The sequence below is a fragment of the Aethalodelphis obliquidens genome, unplaced genomic scaffold (assembly GCF_003676395.1).
Source record: "Aethalodelphis obliquidens isolate GAN/ISIS:26980383/991018 unplaced genomic scaffold, ASM367639v1 scaffold2, whole genome shotgun sequence".
NCBI lineage: Eukaryota > Metazoa > Chordata > Mammalia > Artiodactyla > Delphinidae > Aethalodelphis > Aethalodelphis obliquidens.
Genome location: NW_020837946.1, coordinates 47,574,945 through 47,593,932, shown reverse-complemented (window position 1 = coordinate 47,593,932; position 18,988 = coordinate 47,574,945). Strand labels below are relative to the sequence as shown.

Genomic DNA, 18,988 nt, shown 5'->3' with positions numbered 1-18,988 from the left:
AGTAAATTTATTAAGGATAATGGATACCAGCAGGGAATTAAAACATGAGAAAGATGAAGACAAGAATGAAGCCTGTGGTATTTGATTGGACTTAGATAAATTGGTGTGAGCTGTGTGTTAACAAATGGATATGAATAAACAAAGAAATAGATATAGGTCTCTTTGTGCATGTGTGTGTATCTTAGCTCTGTCTAATGAAAATACCTGGAAGCTACGAGCACATTTAATGTCTAGGTTTTTAAAATAAAAGTTTCAAAAGCAGTAATAACAAACAGGAACTAGTATTGGGAATGAATAAAGTAGGGAAAGATCATTTTTACAGTATAATCACAATTAAGAAGTTCTACATAAATAGAATGAATTGTAGAATCAGAAACAAATAAAAATTTGGTAAACATAACAGTCCTATTTTTTCAGGCGACTATCCTCAGTGGATACTAACACTCATGGATGAAAATGTGTTGAGAAACATACTATATAGTCTTAAAATGTCTCCCACAATTCCAATCAAAATTATGGAACATTTTTGTTTTCGTAGAAATTTACAAACTTATTCTGAAATTTATATATAAGTGGAAAGGGTCCACAAATCTAAGATTGGTTTGAAGATGATAAAGAAAGCTGGATGTTGTACAATGACAGGCAAATCTGTAGTAATTAAGAGAATGTGGTACAGGTGCAAGGAAAGACAAATAGTTCAATGGAGCAAAGAGAGAAACATACTGACTCCTATTGTCACCTGGTTTACGTCCAAGTGACACTGCATTGAAATGAGGAAAGGTGTTCTTTTTTGAATAAATGGTACTGGATCAGTTGGAATCTGTGTGAAAAATACATCTTTTCCTCCACAACACACAAATAGCAATTCAGATAGATTATAAAACTAAATTTGGAAGTTAAAACAATAAAGCTTTTAGAAGTTAACACAGGCAAATATCTTCAAGACCCTAGGATAGACAACAATTTATGAGTAAGTATATAAGAAACAAAATATTAAAGAAAAGATAAATTATATGTCAAAAATTAAGAGATTCTGGGACTTCCCTGGTTGCTCAGTGGTTAAGAATCCTCCTGCCAATGCAGAGGACACAGGTTTGAGCCCTGGTCTGGGAAGATCCCAAATGCCACGGAGCAATTAAGCCCATGTGCCACAACTACTGAGCTTGCACTCTGGAGTCCGGGAGACACAACTACTGAGCCCAGATGCTGCAACTACTGAAGCCCGCAGGCCTAGAGCCTGTGCTCTGAAACAAGAGAAGCCACCGCAATGAGAAGCCTGCACACCACAATGAAGAGTAGCCCCCACTCGCTGCAACTAGAGAAAGCCCGCACGCAGCAACGAAGACCCAACGCAGCCAAAAAAATAAATAAATACAATTACTAAAAAAAGATTCTGACCATCAAAAGACATTAAAAAAGTGAAAATTAGGCCTCAAAATGACAGATATCTGCAATATGTGAAAACAACAAAGGATATATGCAAGTCCATAAAAACTGCTACAAATCAATAATAAAAAAGCAGACATGCCAGCAAAGTCAAAAACTTCACAAAAGAGGATAAAGAGATGACAGACGGCACATGAGAAAATATGCATCATTAGTCACCAGAGAAATGAAAATTAGATAACCACTACCAGAGGGCTAAAACAAAATAACAACAACTGATTATACCAATTATTAGTGATGATGTGGAGAGCTAGAACTTTTCTGTCCTACTGGTGGGGCTGCAAATTAGAAATCCACTTTGGAAAATAATTTGCAGTATTTACTAAAGCTGAAAATATTCATACTACCACTCATCAATTCTATTCCAGAAATACATATACTTGTGCATCAAAGAGCATGTACAAAAATTTTTGTAGCATCATTATTTGTAATATCTCCAAACTAGAAACAATCAAAAAGTACAGTTTGCTATATCCATATAGTGGATACCATTCAATGAACTGCTCCTACAGGCAACAACATGAATGAATCTCACAGACATAATACTGAATAAAATAAACCAAGCACAAATGATACATGTCGTTAGATTCTATTTATGTAATATATAAAACATTCAAATTTCATCTATAGTGATATATGTCAGAATATTTTGCTTGGAGACATCACTGATAGACTTCTGGTATACTGATAATGTTCTAGATCTTGATCTAGGTGACAGTTATATAGGTGAGTTCATTTAGTAAAACTCATAGAGATATATGCTTAATATTTTTGCATTTTACTGGATATAGAGTATGCTTCAATAGAAAAAATTAAATAGACAAGAAATCAAGCCCCAATTCATGCAGTTTGGTCAGCTTCATTGCAATTTGTGGCTCCAAGAAGACTGACAGAACTAAGCCAGCAGAAATCTTCTATTTCTTTTAATAAGTTAAAGAAGCTGTTATAATACTTTTGAAAATAAATATCAAAAAGATAAAACACAAATTGACAGCAGTGTGCGATGCTCAACATTTATTTAAGAAAAGTTTTAAAATTTTATGTCTCAGAATTTTAAGATTAGCACATTCATACTCAAAGAGAGGCTGTAACCTGGACTGAGTTTTTATACACAAGATAGAAATCCAGGGCGAAAAGTTGGAAAGGAATCACGGAGTGTCATATTAAAGTTCTGATCACTTACTGTTTAACTGTTTATATTTCATTTTATGATAATACACGTAAAAGATCAATTGTTCTAGAAACAGGAAGATAAATGCTTATTTTATCAAATATAAAGAAAACATTATAACTGTGCTAGATTATCTCTTCTATACCTGTCTCTAACATAATCTTGCTAAGGATAAAAACTAATTTTTCTGGAATCTTCTTCCCCGTAAGCTCTAGGTCAGAATTTGCCAATGAAAGTAATTTGTGTGAGATACGGAAGGGAGAAGTGAAGCAAAAGCCATTGTTTTCAGAGAACAGTCATAGTGCCTTAATCAGAGTGAAGCTGCAGATGACTTTACAAGCTCACACTGTCCCACTGTGGCAGACTTCGCAGAATTCTTCATGAGCTCTCTCTTCATGCTCCCACCTTTTGGCTAGACACATCGCATAACTGGATTTCTATTTGAACACCAGCTTTTCCTCTTGCTCTAGTGCTTTAGGCTCTAGTTGTTACTGTCTCACTGATCATCCAGCTGTAGCATTTCAGATGTTCATACTAGCCTTTCCTGCTTTTGTATAAGCTCTAATTCATTTTATTAAACCCCTCACTCATATAAAAGTTGAATGGCTCAGTTTTGTTAACTGAGAAGCCACTTTGATATTTTACACATTGAAGTTTTCCAACTTTACTGCCACATTCACATTTTTTAAGTTAAAGAACAGGATAACTTACTGACATGTTATTTAAGCACTTCAAAACAATTTAAAGAGATGTAATTTATAATAAGCACAATGTACCAATGTTAGCAGTGAAAGCATATTTTCTATATTCTACATGCAAAACTTAGACTTTATTAACTTTTAATTAATGTAACAATCTTCTTATTTATAAAGGTAGACTGCTTCCTTTATCACTCTAAAAGTCTTCGGAAACTTTACCAGGTAATTAACAAACTTGAGTTACCGAAACAAAGATTTTTTTTAAATTCTTGTACTTCGTGAAGGTTAAAGAAATAATTTTGGTTTTAAAATATATTTTATGAAGCATAATGGTTATAGAGACTAAGATTTTGCAATGTTAGCATTTTGCAATGGTAGAAAGATGATAATTAGCAAAGGTCAAAAACTGTTCTTATTTATGATTAGCTGCAAATAAAGTAGGAATTTAAATGTGTTATCTGAATACCTTTGGACAATCAGATATTCATTGGTAAGAGTTTCCTCCTTAGTGATAAAATAGTCTCCAAATAGATGTGATGAAAATACTATCTTTGAAGTAATTTTTGATGAAATCTGATAAAACTCAATTATAGAAAACTGCATTATTTGAGTAAAAAATTAATGAGGAAAGTGAAAGTTGCCCAAAGACACAGAATATGCATTTGAATCTTATGATCACAGGCAGGCATTATCTATTCAAGTTCTCACAATAATTCTTGTTTCCATAAAGGGAAGAGGAAAACATTACATAAAGAAGAAGAAGTGTAAAATAACATCTATTTAGGGCTGTCTACAAACGATTGCACAGCTTCTTTACATATGCTATTTCACCTTGTAATAACATAATTATTTAAAATAGATATTATCATTGCCATTTTATGAATTAAGGAATTGTGGTTCATAGCTCATTCAGTTAAGAGTTGGTAAAGGTGAACTTAGGACTACCTTGTACAAGAGCCTGTTGGAAATTTTTTAAATTAGTGTGACAAAGATAAATTTTATTCCTGTGAACACACTAATATATAGTGTGTTCTGGAGTGAAGGAGGAATCACTTTCTAATTCTGTAACCTTGAACAAGTTATTAACCCTGAGATAACACAAAGGATTCCATTTCCAAATCAGACTTAATGATTTGAAGATCTTTTCCAATATAAACCTCTCCTAATAATTTCAAAATAATTTTATTAGTACTTTCTGTTTAAAGATATCAAAGAAATCTAGAAGCATTAATAGGGCAGTTAAGTAATAAAGTTAAACAAGAAAGGGAGCAAGAAAGTCACCAAAGGAATCTTAGTAAATATAGCATAAAATAATTTGACAGTAGAACATATATTTACGTTAATAAGTGAAAATGGGTTTATTAAATTTTTTAAAAATTTCAAATTGTCCCACAAAACAAAACCCAACTGTTTTCTGTATGTCACAGATAAATCTAAAAGTGATTCAGAACGATTTACAATAAAGAAATAGGCGAATGCATATGTCTGTCATGCCACCACTAATAAAACAGAAATGAGCTCCTATATCAGACAAGGTAAAATTAAGACAAAAGTCTCAAATGAAAAAGAATTGAGAGATTTTTTTTTTCCTACCAATGTCCTCTAAGGTCTTTTTTATTCCCACCTTCATTACTTTTGAAACCATACTAAAGATAAAAGTTTTTTTCAGACTGTTCACTAATTAGGTGAAAATTAACCAACCAAACAAAAAGCCCTGCAACTGATAAGCTGCTTCCTGTGAAATAACCCTGTGATTCCCTGCAACATTAATATAAATGACCAACTGACAGAAGACGATAGGACATAGTAATATTTTTAACTGGTGCTTATTCTGAACACTTATATTAGGATAGTTTTGATACCAACTACATGAAAAGGTGATAATTATTCCATGTTAACAAAAATTTCTCAATTCATTATTACAAGGATAAAAAAGTTAAATTAATAAATGCCTCTAATTGTGGTTATACATTTAAATGAATGTCTATTTTTTTTAACAAAGTTGAACAACCACATTTCTATGGTGATTGCACCTAGTATAAAACAAATATGCTTATTGAAAAAAAATTAATCTTAACTTGATTCCAGTTTCAGTCTGAGTAGAACAGATCCAAAGTTATATTCTCGAACAGCATAAAGCATTATATTCTCTTAAGTGCCACGATTTGAAAAATTGACAGAAGCCTTGAGTTACAACCTTAAATTTCCCATTAATCTATTGATAATTTTGGAAGATTTCATTTTACTAATTTCCTGTGATTTTATTTGTAAAATAAAAGTATTCATTTAAATGTCTGATACCATTTTCTGTTCTAATATTCTGAAGGATTTTCATGTTTTAAAATCTTTTTATTGAAGTATAAATGCTCATAATCTATTATTAGATTTTATTTTGTGGCTGTCCTTCCTTAAATTCATAATACACACATTACATATATAAGGAAAATATGTCAATTATAAATCTATAACTAAAGAAAATTTGCATAAAGTAATCATGCTAATTCTGAAAAACTATTTTTATCTTTTCTCTTTTGCTTATCTTTAAAAATATTGCCTTGACCCACCGAGTTAATTTCACAAGTAGCTAACAGTTTTTGATCCTCCATTTAACAAAATAACTATACCTTTACCCAGATCAGTAAGCCCCTGAACTTTGTTTAATCTGCAGATACTGATAGGTTTTATACGTATCACTGTATGAAAGCCGAACAATTGCAATTAAAATATTCTGATGCAGTCGAAGTATGCAAGAAAGTTATTACTATAATTTAATGATGTATCTATTCTTTAAATAAATAATTAAATGAGAGAAAAAGAGGAATGACAAGCTATTACAGTTTTTTTTTTTTTTTTACTACCCTATAGCTCATTTTTTAAAATATATATTGGAGCACAGTTGATTTACAGTGTTGTTTCAGGTGTACAGCACAGTGATTCAGCTATACACATATCAATCCTTTTCCAAATTCTTTTCCCATTTAGGTTATTACAGAATACCGAGTACAGTTCCCTGTGCTATACAGTAGGTCCTTGTTATATGTTTTAAATACAGTAGTGTGTATATATCAATCCCATACTCCCAATTTATCCTTTGCCACCCCTCCCACCCCCGCACCTTTCTCCTTTGGTAACCATAAGTTTATGTTCTAAGTCTGTGAGTCTGTTTCTGTTTTGTAAATAAATTCATTTGTATCATTCATTTTAGATTCTGCATGTAAGCGATATCATATGATATTTGTCTTTCTCTGTCTGACTTACTTCACTTACTATGATAATCTCCAGGTCCATAGCTCATGTTCTTAACACTGTGTAGGAAAACAATAATTTAGGGATTAAAAATGTGGGATGCTATCTAAAGAAGATAGTGTCAATTAGAAAGATCATTGCTCAGAAATGGATGCAATAAAATAAAATGAAAACAAAAGCATAAATATCCTGAAGTAAACACTGGTAATGTCCTTTTAAGCAATAACCAAGAAAAAAATTTTCTCTTTTCTTAAATTTACTCATTTACTGAAATGGTGTTTATTGATTACCTCCTACTGTCTTTTCTATTTAATAATAATTACTGAGCACTGATCTAGTTATTGAAGAGTACATTGAACAAGACAGACAAATCTTCCCTGAAGAATTTTCATTTTATCGTGATGAGACAGACCCATGTCTTCATATGATCGTCCCTCTGTGCCTGTCTATATCCTAACCTCCCATTCTGATAAGGATATCAGTCATATTAGATTAGGGCCTATTCTGATGATCTCATTTTAACTTAATCACCTATTTAAAGGCCCTCCCTCCAAATATGGCAACATTCTCAGGTACTGAGGGTTCGGATTTCTACATAGGAATTTTAGGGGAACACAATTCAGCCCATAACAGAGCCCAAGGTTTTTATGGTGGATGATTAGATAGCACCTGCTCCCTAGCACATATCAAAATCCCAGACGCCCAGATAGAAAGCATGTGTCCCAGCATAAACACTGTCTTTACAGTCTAGGAACAGTGAACCCATGTAATCAGTTTGTAAGTGGTTCAACTGCCAAGTTCCCAGATGCTAGTCATGAGAGAATCTTGCAAGCAGGCTTCTCTAAAAAGATAGCAGGCTCAGGTGTAGTGTATTAACCCTTTTGTACACAGGCTGACAAGTTCAAGCTTATTTTTAATTTGTGATATATTTTGGGCTAAATATACACATATGTTTATTATGATTACTAAATGTTGCGTTAATTTTTAAAGGAGACAAAAAATATATTTTGCCGGTTAGTCCATAATAAGCAATTTGGCCACTACTTTCCTTTTATTCATTCCCTAAGCTTATATAACTTTAAATACATTAACAGAAAATTATCCAGTGATTTTGCTTAAAGTTAGCAGAGTAAAGGTTTCAAAATACAAGAGTGAAAAAAAAAAGAGCATGAAAATTGAGGGAAAAGTATCTATATTGTCTCTGAAACAAAAAAGAATTATAAAAACTAGTTTTAGCCGTTACTTGAAACCACAACCTATGAGAAATATCTACTCAGGACAGAAAGAAGACAATAACATCAGGCACGTACCTTACCAAATCTCTGTTTGTGGTAGGATGAATTAGTATAACTGCTTTGAGGGAAACATGACAATATCTGTAAGAAAAAAAAACAACATACCCTTTAATCTAGGAATCTATTTAAAAGGATGCTTATTACAGAATTTTTGTAACAGAAGAAAATAAAAATTCATAAATATAAGACTAGTTGAATAAATTATGGTAATTACACACTATACATGTGTAGTTAAAAACTAAATTAAATCACGGTTGTTCATATGGAATGATCTTCAAGACATTGTTCAGTAAAAATGAACACTAAATGCTTCATAAGATATGTCTGCATGTACATAACAATACACAGACTATATCAGTAGTAGCTTCTGGGTTGAGAGTCTTGGGATCTGAGAATAAGGGCAAATTAATTTTAGTCTTCAGATTTTTACCCACATATGTTATTACTTTACCAATATAAAATTCTTCATCTTATGCCTTCTGAGGGACATCAAATGACTAAATCAATCAATAGGATGAAAGCTGAGAAGGGCTATCATAGAAATCAATGCATCTTGGAATTTAAGATAACATAAAGGATTAGCTTGATAATTCAGATTCAAGGGACTCATACTCAGTATCAAGCTTTACTAATAATTTCAAGGATATATGTAATCATAAGGCACAGGTAACATTTAAAAAAAGGTCCAAGACCTCTAGCACAGTTCTCCAAGTCCTACTACACCACATCAGATGCACTCTGGCCCAAGTTAACAAATGAGGTTTTTGTGAGGAATGCATTACTTCACTTTGATAGAAGGAGCCAGTTAGATTATAAGACATTTTTATTTTATATTGGGTTACGCAGATTATATAACATTCTCCAACCAACCATTATCCATAAATCTTTATATTCCAGTTTGTTTACCATAAGCAATTCTAGACAATTTAGGAAAGTCCTGCTAAAAGCATTCAATAGAAAAAGATTTTTGCTATTGCTATTGTGTGGGTAGGGCCATCATTAGTATGTAGCAACAAAAATATACTTAGGACTCACTAAATGCTTGCTAGGTACTATGCCAAGTACTGTACATATAAAATTGAATAAGCAAATACCTGCTTTCAAGGAGTTTCCATTCTATTAAAGGGAGAGTGACAGGTAAAGAGACATTTTTGATGTATTGGGAAAAGTGCTAAAACAGGGAAGCACAGAGGAAGATAATTTGAAAAAGCTTAGAAATGTCAGAAAGGCTTCCTAGAGGAGAGAATACTTAAGCAGTCTTAAAGGCTGATTGCAATTAGCCAAGCAATGAAGTGCAAAGGGCTGTCAGGCAGAGGAAACAGCACAGCAAAGACACAGTCAGTCTTGAATCAGCAGGCTCAGAAGGGGAAGTATCTAGAATTTCTCATCTTCTGGTTTGGGTAGATACTGACACTGTCACTGAGATGGGAAATGCAGGAAGAATACGGTCTTTGTTTTGTTCTATGGTGGAAGGTGTCGGTTGAGATTTGAATATATTAAATTTGAGATGATTGTGAGACATCCGTTCAAATTTAGGAGTCCTAAGCAACTGCATGGCATTAAAACAAATAGAGCAGATGTAAAAGTACAGTGTACGGATTTAAGAAACTGCCTCTGGGGCCACTATTTAATAGTGATTGTTATTCTTCTTTAATCTTTGAAAAAAATGAGGTATTTCTTGACAAGGCTGTTATAAAGGTTAATGTAGAGAGTGTTTAGCACAGAATCTGGAGTTAGCAAATTCTCAATAAATGGCAGGTATTATTACTAATGACCCCAAAGTAAGAGGATAAGAGTGTGCCAAGGAATCTAAGAGACTAAGTCCAAATTCCTGACATCAGATACAGTCTCTGCCCTCAAAGTACTCACAGTCTAGTTAGCTCCTTGAAGAAAGGGACCATATTTTTTTTCTCATCACTGTATCCTTTAGTACCCAGCTCAGATGACTGGCCCAAAGGTGTCAGGCACTTTATAAATTTTGGCTGGATGGTTGAGAGGAGAAAGAGGCATATAGGAGAAGAGCAAGAGAGGTGGAGAGTTGGCGAGGAGGGACTGGGAGAGAGAGAGAAGAGAGCTATAAATGAAAGAGGAAGACTAGAGGAGGGTCGGAGGACGGTACGTCCTGTGGGACCTGGAGTGGGGTGGGGCGAGGTTATGGGAACCTGGGGATGTGGTATGGTCAAGTCTGAAAGGGGGGTGGGGGGGGCGGGGCATGTAGAAAGCCAGGCCTCTGGCCCTAGAATGGGCTGCACAGTCACTCTTTTTTGTTTGTTTTCTGCATGGAACCAAACCTTCTCGGAGGCCAGGAGAAATTAGCCAGCTGGCACGCCAGCAAAGCTTTATACATTTTGATTCTGAGTTGGTTTGACTGAGGGCTGTAGGGTTCAGAGAGAAAAGATATTTCGACCTTGGCGCGCTGGGACCAAGCCCCTAGTACCGATTTCCCCAGCTCTGAGGCGCCCAGGCCTCCGGCGCAAGGGACCGGCCCTCGCGGAGGGCACTGCTGTTGCTGCGCCCGCACATTCGGAGCCTGTGACGCCGCGAGGGTGGGCAGCCGGAACTCGGGGTACCGGCCATTCCGGCCCGGTGGGGACTGAGGGACAACGACGGGAAAGGGGTGCGAGGGGAAGCGAGAGGGGAGGGCGGCAGAGGCGCAGAGGGGCCCAGGCCGGCTATGGAGTTGTACCTCAGCGCCTGCTCCAAGGCTGCCAATGTCGCCGCTACCAAGACGGCCGCCAGCGGCGTGGCCGCGGACAGCCAGCAGTGCGGAAACGTGAGTGTCAGCGAAGACCGGTCGTCCTTGTCCTCTACCAGGCCTCAGGCCTGCTGGGCGCGGTGGTGGGGCGGTGCCGCGGACAGTCACGTGCGATCCCTGTGGACCGTAACCGTCCAGCTTCTGGCGCCCTCGTGCGGCGCGGCAGATGGCAGGGCTTGGGCGGCACTGGCCCCAACTGGCGCGGTGGGAGGGAGCTGGTAACCCGGAAGCGGAGGTCTTTCCGGCTGTCTGGCAGGGCTGGACCCTTCCGTTCCTTAGGTTGGAGTTAAACTAACATACCTAAAAGAAAGACAAAACTCTCCAATTGTACCTGACAGGTCGCGCACAAAACCCACTTTCCGGGGATCGGAGCGGCTCAACTACTGGATCTGCCTCTTGGGGTGAAGCTGCCTGTGATCCCAGGAAGCAACCCTTTATACTATACCACGAAATTAAGTGAAAAGGTAAAGTGATGTTTAATTGGCTTACGTTGGTTTCTTTATCCTTTTCGACTGCTGTTAAATTCAGGCGCTAGCTACATCAGGCGAAGTGCATTGAGGGAATTTGCACTAATGTTGCGTACCTATCCTATCCTAAGGTATTGTTTAGGATGCGTACCAAGCAACTTCATCTAGTATGATTTGGACAGAATCATGGGCTAGAAAGTTTAGATTCTTAGTTCTGTCTTAATATGATTCCATAAATTAACTTTATAATAACACTTCACTTATACCTATTTATTGAGATTTAATTCACTTAGAAATGTTTGGTCGAAAGGTGGAAGGTTATCTGTACTGGCTGGCATTTAATTATATGTTATGATTTTAACCAATAATAGCTTGGACAGAATTCTCATTACAGAACACCTCTCTTTGTTTTGAGCTGAATTCTGTTTCACACACAAAGTGTGAAAAAAAGTAGAGTTGAAATGAATTAAAGTGTTTAGTCCTTTAACCTGACTTTAGGAAAACAAGGCTCTGTCTCCCTGAGGAGACTCCATGATTTGCCCCAGCCTCCCTATCCAGTCTTTTCTCCAGTGCACAACCTCTGCTTTTTCTAGTTGAGGTCTTTTATACCTACTCACACAGACCATGTTAATACTTCTGTGACTTTGTTCACCTTGCCTCCCAAACCTGGCATACCCTTTGCTCTTCTCCCCAACTGTGAATTTGGGCCATGTTTCAAGATTCCTTCTCAACCATTACAGCCCCCCAATTAGCTTATATTTCCTTATAATTTGCATTGCCCTTGGTTTGTATAATTTTACTCAACACTATAATTTTATAATTTAAATCTTACTGGGTTATAGTGTATACTACCCTCAAACTCTTTCATGTTTTTAGTCCTCAGTGTGACCCCCTCTCTCAAACCTCCCCATTCCTTGATTCAGTACTTAACACTAAAGGAGGTTCAATACATTCTTTTTGAGCAGTTGCTTTGATCCGTATTGCAAAAAATTCTACAAGGAAGAATTCTGAGTTACCCCCTTACTCATCTAGTATTTATGATGTCATCAGAAATGAGTAGGGGCCCTTCATATTTGATACTTGCCTAATAAACATGATTTCTTAAAGTAAATTTTGTTTATGGAAAATACATAACTTCCCTTTTTAAAAAAAAGTCTCTTCTACTAGAATACAGCAAGTTAACTAAAAATATGCCAACCTCACACAATTTGACTAAGTCATATACACACAAACCAGCTTTCCTAAAGCATGCTTGAAACCTATATCACTCCTTTTTATTATGTAAACTTAGCCCTGTCTTCTGTCTGCTTCCTCAAATATTGTTTGCTATATTACCGTTTTCTCTGTCAAATAATAATTCACTTGTCAACTACTTTTTAAAAAGATGTTCTCTGTTCTTTATTACATTCATTTTCCCCCAGACTCTTCATTTAATCATAATTAGGCCCAATTTCCCTGAAGACTGACTTTGTACTGAAAGAAAAAGAAGGATATCAATCTCCTCAATGAAGTAGTGCTTTATATTTACACTTTTAGTTGTTTCTTTCCAATTATTTTAATTGACAACAGATGGGTTACCCTGACACTAATAAATGGGTTTGTATTGGGTTGCCCAAAAAGTTCATTCAGGTTTTTCGGTAAGATGTTACTGAAAAACCCGAACGAACTTTTGGGGCAACCCAATATGAAAGGTGTTTGTTTACAGGTCACTAGTCCAGGGCTGGTTTTGAGAAACATAGGCCATCAAAGCTAAAATTCAACATCTAGAAGAAGTTGACAGCTAAACATCAACATCTAAAAGAAACAATCCACTCCTTGACTCATGATTTTTGACTATTTCCCTTACAAGAAAGATATGAACTTTTTATCTGGTCTCACTGAATTTAAGACATTGCCCTATAGAATTCCCTTTTTTTTTTCTTGCCTTCTCAGGGAAGCTTTGGTAATTAGGGAATTCTACTTTACAACTTAGACCGCTTGGAAGAGATTAAAGTCTGGTATTAAGCAAGTGGTCAGAAACTTACCAGGAAGCTTTTAAATGGATAAGGAACACTAGCATCCTATCAGGTTCCCCAGTCTCCCCTTTTGTCCACATAAGAAGAACCCTCATACTTGCCTTGAGGGAGTTCTTTTTAGGGTCCCAACCCAGGCTCCTTAGTGTTCAGAATCTGACTGAGGTGGCTACCGCCAGACAGAACACAGACTGAGCACAAATTGGTACCTCCAGACAGTTCTGGATTGATGCACAATGTGTGGGGTCATATAAATTGAATTAGATGCCTGCAGACAGGGCACGTGCTCTCAGGTTTGCCACATCTCCCAACTGCCTTTCACTTGAGGCAATTCCTGCTTTGACATCACTTTAGACTAAAATTTCTGTTGTTCTGGCCAAGAAAACCTAAAGGAAAGCACAAAGATAGGATGCAAAGACAACATTCGGGTGACTTCCACACCTGCTTCCATCCTCTACTTTTTCCCTTTCAGAGGTTCTCCCATTACCCATTATCACCATCCTGCTATTGAAAAATTTTTGAAAAATGGACTAAGTACTCACATCCCCCCCCCAAATTTTAAACCCCCTCACTCTGTAATGTTTTAACTTACAGATGAGATTAAATAATTCATCTGCTTCCTCTAAAGTAACAGATATAGCATTATGACTATTAGCTGATATTTTCCTTCTTTTATATGTTAATGACTACTTCATAAGGTTGTATTTGGTCTTTACACATATGGAGAAACCTCAATCCCTATCAATATCCTTTATAATTGGTTCTTCAATATGTTGAACTGTATAATATAGACCTTGAATTTTTTCCTGACTGTAGTGCTCAGAAATCATTGGGTTTCTTGTATTAGATAAGAACTGAAAATACAGTAACTCTTTAATTCATCATCTTTAACATCTGAGTTTTACTTCTATTTTTTGTCAGAGTTGTTTCAATGAATTTTTGTGAAAGATTTTCTGTTTTCCTTCATTTTCAGATTATTGAGATATAATCATGATAATTGATATTATCCCTTTATCCTTCTAATGCAGTGCCTTGATCTGGAAGAGGGAGGAAGAAAAGGGAGAATCTTAGTATTAGTTTTATACATTAAAAACAAATTTTATCCTATTCCCTTTCTTTTCCTTTCCTCCTCCGTTTTCTAGCTTTGGGTCAGGAGCTGATGGAGATTGGGGTGGGGGGGTGGATTAATTGAGTGAGGGTGGATTTTTAGAATAATTCAGGTCAGTGAAGAAAAGAGGTAGGGATAAGAAATTAGCATTGCCCATTCCAAATTCTTCTATTGCTGGTTTTTCCCCACTTCACATTCTTCTTGCATACTTTATTTTCAGTGAACAATCTGGTATTTTAATAGGTTGATATTAAAAGTAAAATTCATTAATTTATGTTTAAATCCATGTTTGCAGCTTTTCCGACCTTCTTATGGTTTTAACCTGACTGATCCTTATTGTCGACTTTTGGAAAACCAATATAAAAGTCTCCATGATCCACATTTAAGAGCCTACCATAACCGTAAAGACATCTTGAGGAGATTAAAGAAAGGTGGCTACATCACCAGCAATAATAGAGTGAGTTGAAGATAATTTCTTTTGATCATTGAAAACCTCCAAGACTTGGTATAAGCTTGCTTCTGTACCTCACTGGGTGACCTGTATCACCTTTAACTTTGTCATAAGAGATACTTAATGGAAAAGTCCATAAATTATTCAGTATTTGGATCAAAGGAAGTCAGACAGCAGTTGTTTTCTAAGTGAAACTACTTCCTCATTTACGTTTTTTCTTTGTTATATCAAAAGATGATTACCAAATAATTTGAGGATATACAAATAATTTTCCCAACTGTATCATAGTCCTCTTTCTCTGTTTCTGATGGCATGTATGCTTGTCAAGGATTATGTCCCATACACTTTTTAAAAACTTTAGACAAAATAAGAATCTAGCAAAATCAGCCCGATAGAGTCCTGATAGACTCTATTCTTATTGGGGTTGAACATTATTACGTTGGTATTTTTTAATAGCTCCAATTGTGTGTACTCAATTCCTTATCATGGCATAAGTCATATTAATAAAGTAATGTTACTTGGATAGCAGTTTCCTATTGATTAACAATTTTAGAGAGATATTACTTACAAAATTGTTAGCAATTTATTACTCGATATCAAAATGTTATTTTTGCTCTGGAAAGTAATTGCTTTGATTTTAAAATGTTTGTATTTATATATTTTTGTTGTTATTCTTGTTTTGTGTGTTTTTTTTTAGATTGTATGTACCTTGAGGGAATTGAATAAGTACAGGCAATATCTTACCAGTTTAAAATTAGACTTTGAAAGAAACTATATAAGAGAACAAGTAAGTTAAATACTTAAATTTGTTTTTTTTACATAGAGTTTGGAGGAAAGATTTGTATACAAAGTATTTTCTTATAATATTTTACTTTGAATTTTGATAACTTAATTTTTCCAAGTAAAAATTTAGAGCAGTAGTAAATAATATTTTGAGGTTCCTATTTTGTGCCAAGAGAAGGAAAGGGACCAAATCATCTATTAATATGCCAGTGGTAGCTGACAAAATTTAGTAATTAAATTGCTACTCAGATGTGTCCCTTCTACGTGAGCTGGGACCAATGGGAAGAGTCCATTGTAGTAGCAAGATTCTTAAACTGGAAACCAAAACAGCTTAAGTAACAGGAGAGGAACAGTATGAATAGTTATAACATCCTAAAGGTGACTCAAAGAACATGTACACTGTATGTTTGTACCCACACACATGTAGCTGTGTTCATACAGTAAAAAATGTCCTTAAAGGTGAACTGGAATGATTGGTATAGAGTGAGTGGGTAAAGTTAGTGACTTCCTTTCACATTTTCACTCAAAGTTCATGTGAGAGTGTGTGCACATGTGTGCCTGCGTGAGTGAATTCAGGCGTTAGAGTCAAGAGAGTTGGGTAAAAATGAGAAAGGTGCTCATATATGTACTTTTACAAGTTTATGTTGTAAGGTCAAGAGAGTTGTATAGAAATGAGGATTACTCCCCAGTACTTTTAAGTGTTCTATATTTCCCCCCATTTCCTCCTCTGTGCCTACAGTTTCTCCTCCACTTCTTCCATTTTTTAAAATTTCTTCAGAATGGGTAGAAAAATAAGCTGAAATATTTATCTTTTATTTTCAGAGAGAGAAATCTTTACTTTGGTTCAGTTGTCCATGTCTGCAGTGGATTCAAAATAGATTTAAATGCAGTTAGGGACTTCCCTGGCAGTCCAGTGGTTAAGACTTCACCTTCCAATGCAGGGGGTGTGGGTTCAATCCCTGGTCCGGGAGCTAGGATCCCACATGCCTCAGGGCCAAAAAACTAAAAACAAAAAACAAAAACAATACTGTAACAAATTCAGTAAAGACTTTAAAAATGGTCCACATCGAAAAAATCTTTTAAAAAAAAGATTTAAATACAGTTAAACAATATTAGTTATTTACAAAGTATGGGAATTTTACTAAACGCTAAATATGAAAAGACATATCAAATGACAGTTTTCTGGGAAATGTTTAAAAAAATTTATATATATATATATACACACATATACATATATATGATACACACTTTTTCTTAATAGAAAATACTTGCAAAACAATTAAGTAAACTACAGGAAGACAATCAAATACGTGGACGTTCTGATGTTGCACAGTTCCAAAATTGGTTGTTACAGGAGGGCACCCCATCTATTAAGGACCAGGAACGATTAATAAGGCACAGGTGAGATTGAAGTTAATGTATATTTTATATATATAATGTGGACCCAAATAAGTTGGAAAATACTACAAATAATTGAAGGTAGGAAATTTTTTAAAGTACTGGATGCTATTTAACTCCACTCTTTCAGTATGGAGAGGAAGGGAGATCAAGAAGTACAGGAATTGGAAACTTGGGTGCCAAGGCTAAAGATGAGTTTCTACTAGAGAAGATAGAGTTTCTGGGAGTTCAAGAGGTAATCCAAGCTGATAACTGAAGAATTAATCAAATCCAAAATCCTTCCTATAGTAGGAGATGGTGGGAAAGTATCTTTAGCACATGCCTCTAATAATAGTTTTTTATGGGTCTTCTTTAAGCTCTGACAGCATTAAGTTTGAGGAAATTAATGCAAAGTCAATAAAGGAGTTTGGTATAACTTTAATACTAATATAAACATGCATTATCTCAAAAAAAAACCCTGCAAGCTCTTTAGATATTATCTACTTACATTCAATCATTACCTTTCCATGGTCAAGACCATTTCTTACTATAGTTCTTTCCTCCTTCTCCATTAAGGTGAGAAATTAAGCTGCATTACCTGATTTTATGTTCCATGGTAGTTCCATAATACAGATTGACATACCAGAGACCCAGACTATAGATGGAAGATTTGTTCAAGGCCTTATAAATTACAAGGGGGCTCAACACACATCTTTCTAAGGAAATTCAAATCTGAATTTTTCCAGATTTGAAGTTAGTGTTTCAGTTATTTCAGTCTTCTTTGCAAACTCATATTCCTAAGTCTATTGTGAATATGTACTGTACAAAATGTTTTTAATCAGTCTGCTCCACATTTTATCATTGTCTTGGCCATAACAACAGATTCTTATATATATAGTAGGGAGATCTGTATAATGAATAAAATATGGTGAGTTCATGGGTCAGGCTGGGTTAAAGTCCGTGAACAGAGCTGATAGAAAAACAGTAAAATTCCTGTAGCTCAAGAAATAAAAAGCAAGAAAGGAGGTAGTTTGGGAATATCAAAGCAGATGATGCCATAATAAGGAAAACTCTCAATTCACCTTCACTTACATTTGCATTTTTACTTAGATATTTGGATACGATAAGTAGGGAATTAGAACATCTTGAGCGCACAGCAGCAGAACAACGCCTAATACGGATGGATAGAGAAGAAAGACAACAGCGAGAACACACAAGAAGAAAACTTGATCTTCGTAGAAAAATTGAAGAGGTGAGAGACAACAAATTTAAAATATTGAGAGAAAAATTGTGTACAGTTATTTCATTTGTAAATAATTTGAGCTGTCCATCATACTTCTTGAAGTCATTTCAAGTCTAAGCATTTTACCCACATTGATCTTTGTTCACAGCTATGGTATGCATGTTGTTACATAAAATGAGGATGACACCACAAACTACATATATGAGCTAATATCTGCTCTTAAAGTGATGATGGTGAAAGTTACTAGATACTGTTTAACTCTCCTATAGCCCTCAGTGTGGAGAGGCAAAAATTTTAAATTTAGCTTTAGTTAAAAATAACCATCCCTGCATTCCTAATAGGAGTGCAGTGAAGGAAGCGCATTCTAAAGCCAATGTATGACTTCAGTTACGCTTGACCTGATTTCTGTTAGGCTCTTGACTTGTTCTAACTTGCTTGTTGGTTTATTGTGAATACATCCTGAATACAGTAACATCGTGCTCTTTAGGAATGGAAGGCAAAAGAGATGTTACTTCTAACAAGGATCGGAGAAGATGCTAAAAGAGAAGCTAGGATAGAGGAACAACGGCGTAAAAACAGAGAAGAGAGTGACAGAAAGGTAGGGTGAGCTTTAACCTCTAATTGGGGCTGTTTGAGGACAAACTTTTGATAGTTTTGATTTTTGAATGTAGTTCACTTTGTGAGACGATAGAATAGTTACCCCAAATGATTTGTATTACACAGAACTGAAAGTTATAAAAATTTTTGCTATATTTTGGTCATATTGCAACTATAATATAAAAAGTACTTCTCTGTTTTTTGATATAACTACTTTTGACTTTATCTCACACCATAAACTACACTTGTAATTCCTATAGAAAACAATGACATAACTGATTGTTTTTCTTAGAATCAGAATTTCTTGGAGAAAGTTCTCAATTTTTCCCCACCAGTTAA

The 18,988-nt window shown here is 35.4% G+C and overlaps 1 protein-coding gene across 1 annotated transcript in view; it reads left to right on the top strand.

Moving 5' to 3' along the window:
- The first annotated feature begins 10,530 nt into the window (after nucleotides 1-10,530).
- The window catches only part of FSIP2 (fibrous sheath interacting protein 2), a 124,320-nt gene continuing 115,862 nt past the window's right edge, over nucleotides 10,531-18,988 (top strand). The window contains exons 1-7 of the mRNA XM_027078064.1: nucleotides 10,531-10,629; nucleotides 10,950-11,075; nucleotides 14,494-14,655; nucleotides 15,347-15,436; nucleotides 16,694-16,833; nucleotides 17,920-18,061; nucleotides 18,540-18,650. Of these exons, the coding sequence (XP_026933865.1) occupies nucleotides 10,531-10,629; nucleotides 10,950-11,075; nucleotides 14,494-14,655; nucleotides 15,347-15,436; nucleotides 16,694-16,833; nucleotides 17,920-18,061; nucleotides 18,540-18,650 (870 nt within the window). The remainder of the gene's footprint in view (nucleotides 10,630-10,949; nucleotides 11,076-14,493; nucleotides 14,656-15,346; nucleotides 15,437-16,693; nucleotides 16,834-17,919; nucleotides 18,062-18,539; nucleotides 18,651-18,988) is intronic.